This window comes from Thermobia domestica, chromosome 15, assembly GCF_964235325.1.
Source record: "Thermobia domestica chromosome 15, izTheDome1.hap1.1, whole genome shotgun sequence".
Taxonomy (NCBI): Eukaryota; Metazoa; Arthropoda; class Insecta; order Zygentoma; family Lepismatidae; genus Thermobia; species Thermobia domestica.
In genome coordinates this window covers 102,687,712-102,704,325 of record NC_137468.1, presented here as the reverse complement: position 1 = coordinate 102,704,325, position 16,614 = coordinate 102,687,712, and the positions used below count along the sequence as shown (strand labels likewise).

Genomic DNA, 16,614 nt, shown 5'->3' with positions numbered 1-16,614 from the left:
AATGAATGCGACCACGTACAGCTTCTATCCGTCAAGGATTTGTGGGACCTAGTAGCACGTAAATGAATGTCTACGAAAAAAAAAAAAAATCGTTGGATATGTTCTACTAGCACCTATAGAGATACGTATGCACTACTATTGTACTCTATTTATTTGTAGTAAAAGTGGTATTATTTTCAACATGCATTAGATATAGCTTTTTATTAAACAAAAGCTATTTTAGAGATTTTTTTTTTAATTTTATAACATAGCCTCTTGATGATTGTACTGACTATTCGGATTTCTTCATATCCGCATTGCATCCAGCAGTCATTAGTAAGGACAATTGGAGTTTCAGTGTAATTAATTTTAGGAGTAAAACGATAGATTAAAATTAAAATTGTTAGAATATTCTTTTATGATTTGGTTTATGTGTCTTTATAAACTTTTAGAGGTTTGGTTATTATATAAATACGTGGAATTTAAGTCACAAGATTTGACCCTAATGAATAAACAGAAAAGGAAAAGTGTCGGATTCAGAATTTTCTGAAGAGAGCGCACCAATAACTATCAGTACATTTGAATTAAATTTGAATTTTTGAATGTCTTTAGGCATCTGTGGTGTAAATGATGAATTGCCCTATAAATGCCTAGTGTTTGGTTTCGGAAATCGATCCCACGATTTTCCGAATGCAAAGCCAACGCTTTACCACGGCCTCTTTGTATCGGTATAATTCTCAGTATGTAATTAGCTTGATGTTTTAGATCAGAATTTTTTTTTAATCGTAGAAACTTGAAATATGATGGATACTAGTATCGTACAGAATCCTTATGAAACTTGCTATTTTCGCTGTTGGCTTCTCATTTTAGATAGTGTATATTTACAACGAAGGGAGGGGAGGGTGAACATGCATCCCGCTAAATCCGGCCCTGTATATGCTTTACTTTTTATTATTATCATACTTGTTCGTAATATTTTAAAAAAATGGTTATGATACCTTGTCCACAAAAGAATTTAAAATACTTAATAATACATAAATAATAATAATATTAATTTTTTGCTTAAGAAAATTTAAACTTTTTTTTTTTTTTTTTTTTTTTTTGCAAAAGTTAAAATTGTTAGCAGTTTGCTACACAAGTTGCAAAATATAAAAATATAATCAAACAAAATTAAATTAGATTAAATAAAATTAAAAAAAATGTCTTATATACGGTAACACATGTTGTTGTGCTAATCGTAGTAAATATGAAGATATATTATTATAACATGTTTCAGCGTGTTGCCTCGACGATTCGCTGAATTCTCTACAAGATCCAGCTCTTTATGTAACTGTTCCAACAATGAACGGACAAAGATAGGGGAAAGTGGAGGTACAAGATAGAAAATGGGGTAGCGTAACGTGGTCGATAAAATCCTTGCCCAGAACAAATGTCCAATATCACGTCAAGTTTATACAACTAATAAAGTGGCTGATTTCCATGATGAGCGTTTAATAACAGTTGGATATTAAACCGGAAACAGTTAGATGAAATCTCACCCTACCGTTCTCTGGAAGGGATAGGGACAGAAAATGGTGAGTATGCAGTGATGACAGGTTTTAGGCGTGGCCAAGTGTAACAAAAGCCAATAGAAATCGTTGTGTGACACGCCCACCATATAGCGCAGTAGCAACTGTAAAGACGAATACTGGACATACATGCGACTTTGTGGAGAAATGGGTACTTTACCACTGGTAGTCAAAGCGGTGAAGTTAAGACAAAAGGGTGGAACAGTTCTATCTGTGTGTGTGGTCAAAAGGGACAATAGCGAGACAATTTCTTAAGCAAAATGCAGCAAGATCGATAAGTGAGATATCTATTATTTCTTCATATTATTCATATATTCATAATGTTAATTTACACCAAATTTTTACTTACATTTATGGATCATTTAAATTGGTGACCTCATTTAACATTCACTGCTATCAATTTATGTTTATTGTGAGCTATTTTCAACGAAAAAAATATACTTGTGACTAATGGAAAAGAAAATATTGAGTCGAATTGGTTAATACTCATTTACCTAGTGGACCCTTTTTTCGCCATTGATACTACTAAGCAACATTTGGACTAAATATGAGAACAATTTAATGACAATGAGCAGAATGAAATATTTTGAAAGTAATGGTTGATCAGATAACATCAACCAAGTATTAATTTTGAAAAACAAACAAAATTCAACACTTTATTACTTTTTTTTTTTCGTTCTAAACAACGGAGGATAGAAGACAAAGTGTCAATATATAAGAGGAAAGGACAAAATCTGCAAGATATTTCGCAGGATATATGAGGGGATGTCCTCGTGTCCTGGGCACCCAAATTTCTCATCTGCCTATCCTTCGGACCCGCCGACATCCTTGTGGGACCTCACGAACACAGAGCTTGGTTACGAGCTCACCTACAGTGGCCACGGGGCAGCAGGCCCGTATAGCTCGTGCCCTCTCTGGGACGGCCCTCAACCCGTGGTGCAATATCAGCCAGATTTATTGGGACTTCCTTGCGATCTTTGGACATCAGGACCCAATCGTGCTCAGTGTATGGTGCAACAAAGGTAAGAGTTTATGTTAGAAAATATTCATATATTTTGTACCTAAATATTTCGTTCCATCGTCTTCTTCTTCTTCTCATTATTATTATTATTATTATTATTAATATTATTAATAATAATAATAATTTGTTATGGTGTACAGCAGTGGTTCTCAAACTTGTTACTGCGACTCACATTAATAACAAAAAGTATTTTGTGACTCACCTACTTTCATTCAAATACACATTGACATTCTACGTAATGGAGGTGTATTTCAAAGCAATTAAATTTTGTAAATCATATCTCTAATTTCAGTTCGTTCAATAACAGCTCGTATGAATGACTAACATGCAATTTACAGTATTTGAGGATGTTGTGAACACTCCGAGCGATTACGAATGTTTCAAAGTAGAGCTCGATGCTTAAATTTTAATAAATCAAAATTTAGTTGGTTTCTTTTATGTCTATTGTAAATATCTCATTTTCAAATTAAATTGTAATGTAAATTTATTAACATACTGGGCCTATCGATACGAGAATATAAGTCGGTGACGATCGAGCAAATGTGATGCAAATGTCTTTTTAAATAACTACATCATTTCAAATCGTACGCATGTACAAAGAGAGTTTCCATAGAAAAGTAACACAGAGCTAACACTACTCCTAACGCAATGCCCTACCTCGTGAAAGATTTTAACTCATCCACTCTCTTTCCATACTAACCCAGCATCTCTAGTGACTGTATAAGAGGGCAGGGCTCTAAGTAACCATATATTCGTCACCTCATTAACGAATGCTCGCAATTTTCATTTTCTGAACAGTACTTCACAAATGTTTCTGCATCATTTTTTTTTAAAAGGATAAACTTTCCGCGACTCACCAAAAAACGACCTGCAACCCACCAATGGGTCGCGATCCACACTTTGAGAAACACTGGTGTACAGTGTATTGTTAAAATGAAGTGCCCACTTCCAAGAATTACGATTTAACAGGGAGCAGGACAGGACAAAGCCACTATGAATTAAGAGCTTCAATTCAATGTGTCGTAAACATTTTTTATTGCTTATTCCCTATCTATGAAGTTTTACTTTTTCATATTTTTTTTTTTATTTTTTTTTATGTATTTATTTTTAAGTAGTATTAGTGTAACCGTTAGAAAAGGACGAACAACAATAGATACACCTGAAAGTTAACATTTTATTTGGCTGCAGATACAGTACAGAAACAAACAATAATTTATTCCAACAAAATAAAATCTGTCAATAATATTGAAGACTCGCTGTAGAAAACAATTTAAGTGCCGAAAACAATAGTTGCTTTAAGAGTAGAGACAAAACGTAGTTAATTGTGCCCAAGCGTCATCAAATAGAAAATATTATTGCTTAGAAATACAACCTAGCATATAATGAAGTGAAGCTATGTATGAAAATTTAACTAAAGCATAAACGTATTAAAAAATAAAATAAGTGAAAGTATTTCAAGGTGGCACTTACATTGTGTTCTACATTGGCAACGCTGATATACTTTATAGCGTCACAAAAGTTTATTTCTTTCGATTTTCTCGGAAACTACACATGAGATTATCCTCAAACACGTTATTTTGTCCAGCTCCATCTGGGCTATCATCTCATATATGTTTTATGCTTGTATAGTATTTCAGTTACACAGAAATTACTATTTAAGAGTTAATAAAACTTTTAGGCTTTATTTCATTAACCATACTATGCACTATCTTGCTAGTATCAATGGAGAGCATAGTGACATTACTAGAGCAACCTACATTATGCTTTATTTTTTTGTTTAATTATGCTCTATTTTTCCAAATTATGCTTTATTATGCTTTTTTGTTAATTTCAATCGTTGTTTTAGATTAATCCTGTATAACGTATAATCACTGACGCAAATCCCGGGGGGATGAGAGAGACATGTCCAGTTCAATCTTGGAACTGAGGGGACTGTCTCCCCAATAATCCGATTTGAAATGTGTTTTTTGGGAAAGAAATGTGATAATTTGTCTCCGTTTGCCGCAAAGGGAAGTGAGATGAAGTTGATGTCCCCCCAGAATAAGCCTCAAATGTACTGGCCTCTGAATGTTGAAGACAACTCTGCTCCCCGATCCTCCACAGGATTGTTTTTCAACTTCACAAATATTTTGAGCATCGCTTAAAAAAAAATGGAAACGGTCTTACTTGTCTCCTCCCAATGTTGAAGACAGATTTGCGCTGCTGCGTATAATATTTACTATACATTAAATATTCTAAATATCTAGATCTATTTATTAATATTTTATGCAACCATTTTCTTTCATATTTAATGAACTTTCTACTTAATGCACTGTGGAGAGAGATGGTTTACTTGAGTCAGCTTTTTATTACTTGTGTGCGCCTTAGAGGTGCATATATATACGTAAAGAAAAAGTAAAGATGCCTCCAAAAAGTACAGAAAGTGCTCAAGTACATATAACAATATAGTGTGGAGTGTACTATTCATTGTTGGCGATACTATTCATTGTAGTTTTCCTTTTTTTCTGCACATTAAAGTATTACACCGAAAAGTTTACAGAAACAAAAGTAAGATTTTCATTGTTGCATTGTTATGTTCTCAATGATTTTGTATTGTAAATATTGGTTTTTAAAAAAAATATTAAAACAGTATGTTAAACTTGGAGTTAAACAGAATTTTCCAAGAATTGTGCTGCTTTGTTTTCTAAAATTATGCTTTACTATGCTTTTAAAATTATTTTCTCCTGGACCCTTAGACAACCACAATCATGTTCAAGGTACCAACCATATGTGTAAATTACTGTTATGCTTTTTATGCTTTAGGTTGCTCTAGACATTACATGTATATTTCAATATTAGTTTCAACTCAATACAGTAAGTGACATAGTTCTCGTGCAAAATCAATGTTCAAATTTACAAATTAACTAGCGTCAATTATCTGCTTCGCTGGATTAAGATAAGAAAAATTAGTAGTAATATGTTCTATTAGTCAGTCACTATTACTGAAGTGCTATCAAATCAATAGAAACAAAGAAACTATAAATGAAAAATTAGACAATAGTAAGTAATCAATGTAAATAAAATTTAAATATTACTATTGTGGGTTGAATTTGGATTTAAACGGCATCGGACGTGTCACTATTCATCTCACCGAACTCGAAAACTATGAATTCAACACCAATATTGGCCATTTTCGATCATATATATATATATATATATATATATATATATATATATATATATATATATATATATATATATATATATATATATATATATATCCCTCCTCCTCCTCTTCTAAGTTGCACCATCAAAGAGAAATGATAAAATCCTTCCCTGGACCGAACCTAATCTATGTTGAAAATTTGATCGAGATCGGATGGGTGGTTAAGGAGTTATTAATTCACAAACATAGTCACTTTTATTTTTATATATACAGCGTGTTTCAAAATAACACTGACAACGTTTGGGAAGTGATTCCTGATACCAACATAAGACGAAAAGTATAAACTAACATGGGTGCACAAATGCTTTCTTTCGGAGTTATAGGCTGCCGAAAACACGAAAAAATGAATTTTAAAGGTTCATAGCTCCAAAACAATGGGATCTACCGTAGTCAGTCAAGTCTTCACTTAGGAACCAATATGTGAGCTATCCAAAAATATACGTTTCAGAATCCTAAGGTACAGACCCGTAGTCAGGGGGGGCTAGGGCGGGCTCAGCCCCCCCTAAATTTTTTGCAGCCCCCTAACTAAAATCATAGTTCGAATTAACGGGAAATGCCGGGGAAATTCGAAAGTTTAATTCGAACACTGACTGAAATGTTGGAAGAAATTGTATTTCCAAATGTACTTTAGAGTGCTAAATTAAAATTTACTTTTATTATCCTCATTTAAAGTATTGGCCTATTTATGCGCTACGCTTCTTTGAATTGCTAATATTTCTTTGAGCGCGAGACTTTGTTTTAATGCTTCATGTGCAAACAACCCTCGCTGCAGGAGAAAAATAATTTATGGTTATTCTATCGGCAAACATGCATTTGTGTTCAGAAATAACATACTTTTACCTTAATCTTACCTTTAAGAGTTTACTTTTTCCTGTCCTTTTTTGGAATTTGCAACTGAAAACATCCTTTTGCTGTGAGTCATTGGCTTTCGGTCAATATGCGAGAGATTGAAAAGACAGCATCCCTCAACAGGGGGTCGCAACTGTTTCGCTTTAAACCACACAGGCGATTTTGACTACGTTTTATGTCACGTGATAACGGAGTAAGAAAAGTATCCTTTTCTGAATTGTATTTACTCTTGTTCTGTTGAGTTGAACATGGTTGTAATTGAAAGTTGATCGATGCTGGTTTCTGAAGATGCACCGAAGTTGAATTGAAGAGTGACATTGTAGTGTAGCAGCAACTGGATTATTTGTTAAATAACTTGGAATAAGTAAGCAATATTGTTAATATATCTTTAAACTAAAGATAAGTTCGATTGACTTAATATTTATCGGGGATGAATTATTAGATACTTATATTAAAATAATTTAATAATTGTTGCCAATCTTTGGTGCCAGAATCAAATGTTCATTCAGATCATCAGACGTAAGCCTAATCATCCAAAGTTACTATTTTGTAAAAGAATACCTTGCAATTTTCTGGTATGTAAACAAAAAATGCAGCGGACTAAACGGAGGTAGTAGTTGCACTTATACGAAAAACAGAATTTTCAATTAAAAATTGAACCTTATTGGATGATAATATGTATAATTCTTTATAAATTTGAAATTTGACCTTTGACTTAAAACAAGGTGCGTTGGGGAGTTGAGCGTCTCTCTTCTGCAAGGAGGCTATATAGACACGGGACTTATAGTTTAAAGTAACATCCAAATCACTATCGGTTTGACTCCGAGGACTCCCAGTACGGTTTGAACCCGAAACCAGACGCGCCGAAGGCGAGCGCTGTACCCATGAGGCTACGAGGTAGCCCACAAAAGTAACAATTTGTTAATGTAGTTTCATTTTGAAGAAGAGATATCTTCAATAGAAATAGTAAATAGCTGTTTAAATCATTAGTTCTTAACTTAAACTTTTTAGTACCTACGAAAGCAACTGATCTCGAATTCTTATTTGTACAATGTAAAGAAGAATTTCATGTATACTTTGATATGAACTGTACTATACAAAGAAAATTTAATGAACTGTTACTTCTCTTATCAATTTCGTTTCGAGAAAGAAGGTAACTGCGCTAGAACAGGGAACTTTTTTTTGGAATTGTTTCTTATTTGAATGCTCGAGTACCAAAACATGACAGATTATTTTTACTTAAACATGACTTTAGTAGCAATCCTCCTAAAAGATTGTTGATAGTATGTTCCAAAGAGTCTAGAGCAGTGGTTCTCAAACTGGAGTCCGCGGACCTCGGGGGTCCGCGTGACCTGCCTATGGGATCCGCGAAGTCTAAAAATTTAAAATGTGTTGTGATAAAATGGAATTCACGGCTTCTATGCCAAAAGTATTTTTTCAGTTACAAAAAAGAAAGCAATTAGAAATTATGCCTACCTTTGTAAATTTGAATATTTTCTTTACTAAATTTCTGCCCTGAAGCCGGTCAACCGTTATATAGGACTACTTCAGGTGAGAGGAATTCTTTCTTTGTTAGGGCATTTTTTTTCAAAAGGAATTGTACATTAACTGCACCGTGCCGATCTTGTTTTGTTGAGTTACAACAAGGACATCACCAAAAAGCTCGATCTGAACACAATTATTCTAAGATTGGCAGCATCCAAAACAAGGAGACTTATACTGTGATTGTGTTGTTAGTGATTGTTCAAATGTTCAATTTGTTTCTACTATAGTGTGTTAACATGAGGAGTGTGTATATGCGTGTTGTGTTTGTGTTTCTTAATCTTATGAAATTTATAAATTTGTAGATAGCAAAAATCCATAAACATATCATTATTTCTTTCGAACATCACCATAAAAAAACTGATCAAAAAATGTTTAGAAGTACAAGTGTAAAATAAAGCGCGTGATATTTGAAGAAATATAAAGTTTCATATTTAAGGAGATGTAAATAATAATACAGGTAAGATGTTAATTTCATTTTTCCAATATGCATATATTTGTTTAGGCCACATGTATTTCCAAATATTGATTTAAGATTTTGAGACCCTTCTCTGTAGAATCTCTTTGAAGGTAGTATTAAATGTCATTACTCTCTACATGTCATTTCTTCAAGTTTCACAAATATTTTTTAGTCGATCAAAAATTAAAAAACGTATTTCCTGTACTAATTCTTTGGAAATTTTAATGATTAGTTCGTTCGGCCAACTATTTTTTTTAATATTTTTTTATTTCCTAGAAGATGAGAAAACGGGAAAAAAATTGTCGCCATAGCAAATAAATAAAAAGGAAACGCACAGTATTCTAGCTTTCAGGTACAGTTGTACTAACGCTATAGGGGAAAATTTTAATAATAATTCCTTCACGCTGTAGTTTTAATTTTAAGAGCATAAGAAATTACTCATCATCACACACGGAGACAGACACTATATATATATATAATGTCTGTCTCTCTGTGTGTGTGCCCACCCTAATTTACATTTAGCCCCCCCTAAATTTGGAGGCTGGCTACGGGCCTGCTAAGGTACTCACGCAAGAATTTTTATAGAGGGTGTAAGGCTACTGGCATTCACCAACTATCTCTATAAAAATTGTTGCGAAAGTACCTTAGGATTCTGAAACATGGATATTTGGATATGGCACATACTAGTTCCTAAATAAAGTCTTGAAAAAATGAAATGAAATCTTTGAGTTTTACGTCCCATGCTAATGCCGGTTAGCCTAAAAGAGACGGTGGTGATGATAAATGAATGAAATGGTGGAATGAAGTAAGTGGGAGGAAACGGGAGAATCCCGAGAAAACCCACGCACACGGTGTTTGTTCACCACAAAGTTCACTTGGCCGGGGCGGGAATCGAACCCGGGACCCCAAACACCAGAGGTGAACGCTCTACCAATGAGCCACCGCAGCCCCAAATGAAGTCTTGACCCGACTACGGTAGGTCCCATAGTTTTGGAGCTATGAACCTTTAAAGTTCATTTTTTCATGTTTTAGGCAGCCTATAACTCCGAAAGGAATCATTTGTGCTCCCAGGTTGGTCTATACTTTTCGTCTTATCTTGGTATCAGAAATCACCTTCCAAACGTTGTTGGTGTTGTTTTGAAACACCCTGTATATATATATATATATTGCTTTTTCTCCATTTTTTTTTTAAACAACGCGTTAGTTTTACATTCACGCGTATCCATTTGTTAATCTCAATAAGGTCCACCGATTGGTGTAATTCTCATCTTTGAACAACATTTCCTCCCGTTAAACCAAATTATACAATAAGATTATAGAATTTGAAAAAGGGCACAACTGATAGGAAGCTTTATGAGACATATTAAAGTTATTATTATACGACGATCTATTATTTATCAAAATCTCCATAAGAAAAATCGATTATTAATACAATAAATTACAACTTTAATATTCCCCATCCCATGAAGCATTTACCGGCGCAGCCAATTAACATATCTGTCGTTTACATTGAACTATTGTGCATTTTTTTCAAAGAAACTTAACACTTTCAAATCTCCTCAGGCCCGTATCCAAGGGGGGCTAGGAGGCCGGGTCTCCCTAAATTTTTACGGGACCCCTAAAATTTTAATGGTAGGCTTGCAAATGAACTACAATATGGTGATGAAATATAATATAGTTCGATCGCCCCCCCTACATTTTTGGGCTGGCTACCGGCCTGAACCTCTTGTAGTTGGAACGACAGGCTGTAAACTGACGTTAAATTCGAGTGACGTTTGGGAATTTAAAATGCCAACCAAAAATGAATTTTGTATGCTCTTTTATTTGAAAAAGTAACTTTGAGTGCTATGTGATTTATCTATTGGCAAACCTGATCCAAGAATGCCTTTCAGTCATTAAGAAAGAGAACTAAAAAGGTATATCATTTTCATTCACAACACTCAAGCATTATTACTATTCAAGAAATAGTTATTGTTTGCAATAATTAATCACTTATGTCTTGTATAGAAACCGGACATCTTCTAGTAGAGTTGTCCTTTTACTTTCATTTCTGAAGGTTTCAACCGTTTAGAGTGAAAACAGAAAGATATGATGTTTTAAAATAACCTTATTTTCTCCAGGACACATGACTTTGTCAATTTAAATGCCCCTAGGATGGAAAGTATTAATAGACCCGAGACATAAATGATAAAAAAAAATGTTTATGACCCATGGTTAAATCGGAGCTCTTAATCCATATTTAGCTGTATCTATCCACTACTGCATCTTCCTAAAATAACATTCAAAACTGATTTTCCTCTTGAACTACCACCACATTTTGAGTATATTATAGCTTAATTTAAAACAATATAGGTTAATTTAGTTAGTATAACAAAACCCGGAATGAAAAAAAATTGCATTATTTTCTTACTAGCACACAGAGAAAAATCAGTTCTCCAGACAGCGGTATATTGTACTGTACAAATATACGGTATCCTCTTGCTTACTATAGAAATCAGTACGGAGCATACGTTATCCGTATGCTACATAGGCACAGCCCTTAGATGTTACATCATTCCGTTGCAGGATGTCTGACATCTATCAGTTTTCCGAATATCACATACATATACTTATGTTACCTTCGTCAGCTATATGTTATATACGTCCATTTGTATGTGAGATCCTGACCGCCTACATTGTTTCATACGGAAAGTACGTATAGATGGAACACTTATATAGAAAGTATTATAAAACATGCGTTTTCAGTTATACGTCTACTGTACGTTAAGTCCAAAAACTACAGGAATTACTCATGTAACCTATCTTTTTAAGTATGTCATCTTCAATTTTTTTTCTCAGTGCGGCAAAATGATGTAAGAATTGTTCCGTGCATGTAGCGCCCGTAGACTTAGCGCCCAGTGTTTCTGGCTCACAGAAGGAATTTTATATTGATTTTATCTCACAATCAGGGATGTCCAGTTCATTTTACCACTCTTTCCACAGGTCGTTAATTCCTGTTATTTTCTTACATCCATGTTCCGTGTACTTAGTGTCCACTAAGTAAAACTGTTATGAAGAGGGAGAGAAAGAGAGCGAGAGAGAGACAGAGAGACCAGCCAATAGCACTGATTATGACGCTTCAATGAATCATAACCTCCGGGAGAAAGGGTTAAACACAGAAACGTAGTTATATATATATATATATATATATATATATATATATAGATATATATATATATTTGGTCTAGGAATTAATTCGTGCGGTTGGTACGCACACATTGAAGCTGTAGTACAAACACAAAATACATAAATACCTTAAGAAAAATATTGTTCATCGCTAGCCACCACTTTCGCCCATCTGTCAGGCAATGTACGGATTCCGTGGCGAAAGAAGTCCTCATCCTTGGAAGCGATCCAGTCAGAGACCCATGTTTCGATATCTTCTGAAGAAGTAAACCGCTGTCCAATCAAATCGTTGTTCATGCAATCGAACAAGTAGTAGTCCGAAGGAGCAACGTCTGGTGAATACGGCGGGTGGGGTAAAACTTCCCATCCGACATTTTCTAAATAGGTTTTGACCGGTTTTGTGACATGTGGGCGAGCGTTATCATGTTGAACAATAAGTTTATCATGTCTGTTCTCCCATTCTGGTCGTGTTCTGGCCAGAGCTTGCTTCAAACGCATTAATTGTCGTCGATAACGTTCTCCATTCATAGTTTCACCCGGTTGCAGCAGCTCATAGTACACCACACCTTTCATATCCCACCATATGCACAGCATAACCTTTGCACAGTGAATATCTCGTTTTGGTTGTGATGGACCTGGTTCACCTGGTTTCACCTAGACCTTTTTTCGTTTAGGGTTCTCGTAATGGATCCACTTCTCATCACCCGTAATAATTCGATGCAGAAACCCCTTTCTGCTCTGTCGTTGAAGCAGCAATTCGCAAATGGTTTTTCGTCTTTCAACGTCTCTGTCTTTCAATTCATGTGGAACCCAATGTGACATCTTTTGAATCATTCCCATGGCTTTCAAGCGTTTGGAGACTGTTGTTTGATCAACGCCTAATGCTGCTGCAAGTTGTTCCTGCGTTTGACACGAATCCTGCTCGAGCAATGCTGTCAATTCTTCGTCTTGAAATTTTTTTGGCTGTCCAGCTCGCTCTTGGTCTGCCAAGCCGAAATCCCACTTCTAAACCGTGCAAACCACTTCTGACACGTTCGCTCAGCTAGACCATGGTCACCATACACTTCCACCAAAATACGATGACTTTCAGTCGCACTTTTCTGCATGTTAAAGTAATGCAGCAGGACACCCCGCAAAAACACTTTATCAGGCACAAATTGCGCCATGTTCACTTAACTACAAACTGGTGTTGTTGACGCTTTAATCCACTGCCCTATACTACGAACGATACGCGATGACAGGGGTTTGCAACACATGTGTGGATACACGGAACTGTGGGACGCTCCGTTCGTTGCGCCATCTCTTGTCCAACCGCACGAATTAATTCCTAGACCATATATATATATATATATATATATATATATATATATATATATATATATATATATATATATATATATATATATGCATGTATGCATGTATGTAACTGTACTCCGTGGTATGCAATGCTCTACAATATTTAAATGTACTATAAACTAAGGTTACATATTTAGCTTTTAATGTGAAAACTATGTAAAACAGACGTAATCTAGAATACCGCAATGAGGATAAGGCATACAAAAAACGGTGAACATATTCTCACGACTGAGAACCGGGACAAAATGTAAACTGGCGAAACACCGGGATAAGAGTCTTCATGGAGGTCACGGTGGTTCAGTGGTAGAAACACTCACATCTGGTTCATGTGATCCCTGTTTTTATCCCATCTTGCGTCAAATGGGCTTTGTGGTAGTCAGACGCTGCGTGCATGGATAAACTCGGAGTTCTCTCGTTTTCTCTCACTTTCTTCATTCCACCATTTCATTCATTCTCACAATCACCGTCTTCTCTATCCTACTCAAGGTTTCATTTCATTTCAAGAGCTTTCAAACCGGGACTGTCCCGGTAAAAACCTGGCATATGGTAACTCTGACTATATAACAACATCGGTTTCGATACCAAAAAAGAAAAAGTCAAATTATCATATGATATTACACAGTTTCAGAAAAAAAAAAACATCTAACAAGCTAGCCGCATTAAGTCTGATACATATTTCACAATTTTATGCGTAATATAAATCTATATAGTTAAGCAATTGATATCATACACTACAAGCACTGAAAAACAACGTAACGTTCTATAATAAAAAGAACGTTGCTTTACGAACCAATAAGTTAATCGCTCTACGAACCTTATTGCACACATTATACCCTAAAGTTACAGCCTTATGCAGTAATCAATTCCAATCAGATATTGAACGAGTATGGTGTTTCTTTGAGAATAATCCATCACTAAGTTGAACAAGCGCCTTTGAAGGCTAGTCGTCTTCCATTTTATCCTCTTCTTCGATAATTCATCTGGCTGTTCTTGTTCGATGCAGTTGAAACCATGGCCTCATCCTTTTGTAATGTCCATCCACAAGGAAGAATGGACAGGTTCAACCTTTTGGAATTTCAAATTCGAAGATTCTATCAATTTACTCGTTCGTGTCTCTTTCTGTAACTTTGCTATATGAACGGGTATGTTGCGAGGAAACAAAAGAGGCTAGCAAAGAAACTGAATCGTAAGATCACCGTAAGATGAAAGTCGCATACTCCAGAGACTACCTGATGCGTAATGTTGATCAAAATAAATTAGGAATTCTTCAGTTTCTTCTGGTACGATTTGTTGTAAGTAATCCATCACTTCTGACCCTTGTCAGAGAGAAGGAAAACAAATCCGTCCACCATTCCATAGAAATCGGACTTTCTCATTCTCCCTGTAAAGATTCGCCAATCCCAAATGCTGCAGTATGTACTTCGTGTTTGTGTGACTTGTCTGGAACACTTTGGCTTACGACTTCCCTCACTAGCCACGTCTGGTTGTGAGTTTAATTTACATATTCCTATATATGTTTGTTTATCTTTCCTCGCTGGTCTAGTGGCAAGAACGCAAGCCTTTGGCGTATGAGGTTCAAGATTCGATTCCTGGTGGGAGAGCATTGAATGACCAAAGTGGTTCGGATTCCACTATAATCAGTAAATTCAAGTCTTCTTTAGCCTACCTGGCAAAACCATGGGACATAAAACTAAATACAAACTTATTTATTTATTTATTATTTTTATTTATTATTATTATTATTATTATTATTATTATTATTATTATTATTATTATTATTATTATTATTATTTGCAAAAGGAAGGTTTTATTATGAAGTAAAACACTATTCAGAAGTATAATATTGAAATTTGCAAGAAGAAAACTTATTTCTGCGTAACAAAATTTAAAAATTAATTAGTCACAGGTAATTGTTTTACAATTCTCCATGTCTTTTTAGGTACTTTTCACTACACTAATTAGCACTTTGATAAGTCGTGATGAAATGTAAACATAGTTTCGTTGCAATTCTCCATGTCCAGTAGGCATTTTTGACGTACTGTTATTAGTGCTTTTGATATTTCGAGATCAAAGGTTTGAAGGGGTCTGTGCCCCACCCAACCATTTTTCCCAGGGAAATACGAAACACATATTCCATTATTTAACGTTTATAATATCTGTGCACAATTTCATTCACTCCGGCTAACTTCTTCTTGTCTTTCGGACCTCAAATTTCTCCAAATTTTGGGTGGAGGCTTTTACCCCTTAAAACAGTTTTCCCCAGAAAAGAAAAAACACGTATTCGTTTATTTCATGTGTAATATCTACCTGCCAAATTTTATCAAAATCGGAATGTTACACTTCGAAAATGTTACATGTCAGTACATTCATGTAGCTTGCATTTGCGGCAGAAAGTTCTTGTTTTGTGCTCCCTCTTTGCTGGAGAGAATTTCTTAGACTGTTCCTCTTCAGTATGCAGGGAAGCTTCCATTCTCCGTGATTTTTTCTCAACGTTGGCGAACTGCTAACCAGACGAAATGAAGAATTTACGGCATTTCAAACTTTTTAAATGTCTGTTTCTCGTTTGAAATTACGCTTTGATGACACAATGCCATAAGTGTTGAGTCCACTTACATCAGTTATGTAAAATACTGTCATAGGCCATTTTGTTCATTGTTTTGTAATCTAACAGCGAGCCATATGATTGTTAGTGTGAACGTGTGATTTTGTTGTGTTGTAATATATGATAACTTTGAGTTTTTCCTCCGCTCTAGAAGTGACCACTTCAGGATAGTTGTGCATTGCGTTTTGCAATGGGTGATCTTACTGGGTATATATTGTCAAAAGAGACAGCGCACCCAAAAAATGAGAAATTGTTCGTCTACAGTCATATTATACGTAAGAATAAAATTATATTGCAGAGTGTGTGAAGAATCTGCAACTTCACAAATTAGGAACAGTTCATCATCAGGTATTCTAATAGCGCCGATGTTGTCATCAAAACATAAGGCAGCCCATGTAGGATCGCTTTTCTCCGGAGTTTTGCTTTTTGCATTAGCAAGTGCTTTTGCATTAGCTATAGGTGCTACGCTTCAAACTTCTAACCAATCCTCTGGATAAGAAAACTACTCAACGTCTCATTTCAATATCGGTACCTGAACAAGAAACTTCAGTTGCATTTGTATATAAGTCTGCTAATATCTTATCGTCTGTCGGGAATCAATTTCTTCATTGTTTATTGATTTACCAAAAATATTCCTCCTCTACCATCAATAGTGACGTGTATTGTTAGTGATCTGTTTGTCTACCATGTGCAATGATCAAAACACACTAACAATAAACAAAACTTTACATACAATCAGTGGCAAAGCCAGGATTTCTATTCGGAAGGGGGGGGTCAGTGTCCTACTCCGGAAAACTTTTTTGTTAATGTGGAGACTAAAAGCGCAAATTTAGATTTTATTCTAGCAACTTTTTAAAATTTTGGTTC

The 16,614-nt window shown here is 35.1% G+C and overlaps 1 protein-coding gene across 1 annotated transcript in view; it reads left to right on the top strand.

Moving 5' to 3' along the window:
* Positions 1-1,692: 1,692 nt before the first annotated feature.
* The window catches only part of LOC145671173 (protein Fer3-like), a 39,968-nt gene continuing 25,046 nt past the window's right edge, over positions 1,693-16,614 (top strand). Inside the window, exon 1 of the mRNA XM_081740015.1 lies at positions 1,693-2,569. Coding sequence (XP_081596141.1) covers positions 2,313-2,569 — 257 coding nt within the window. The 5' untranslated portion in view covers positions 1,693-2,312. The remainder of the gene's footprint in view (positions 2,570-16,614) is intronic.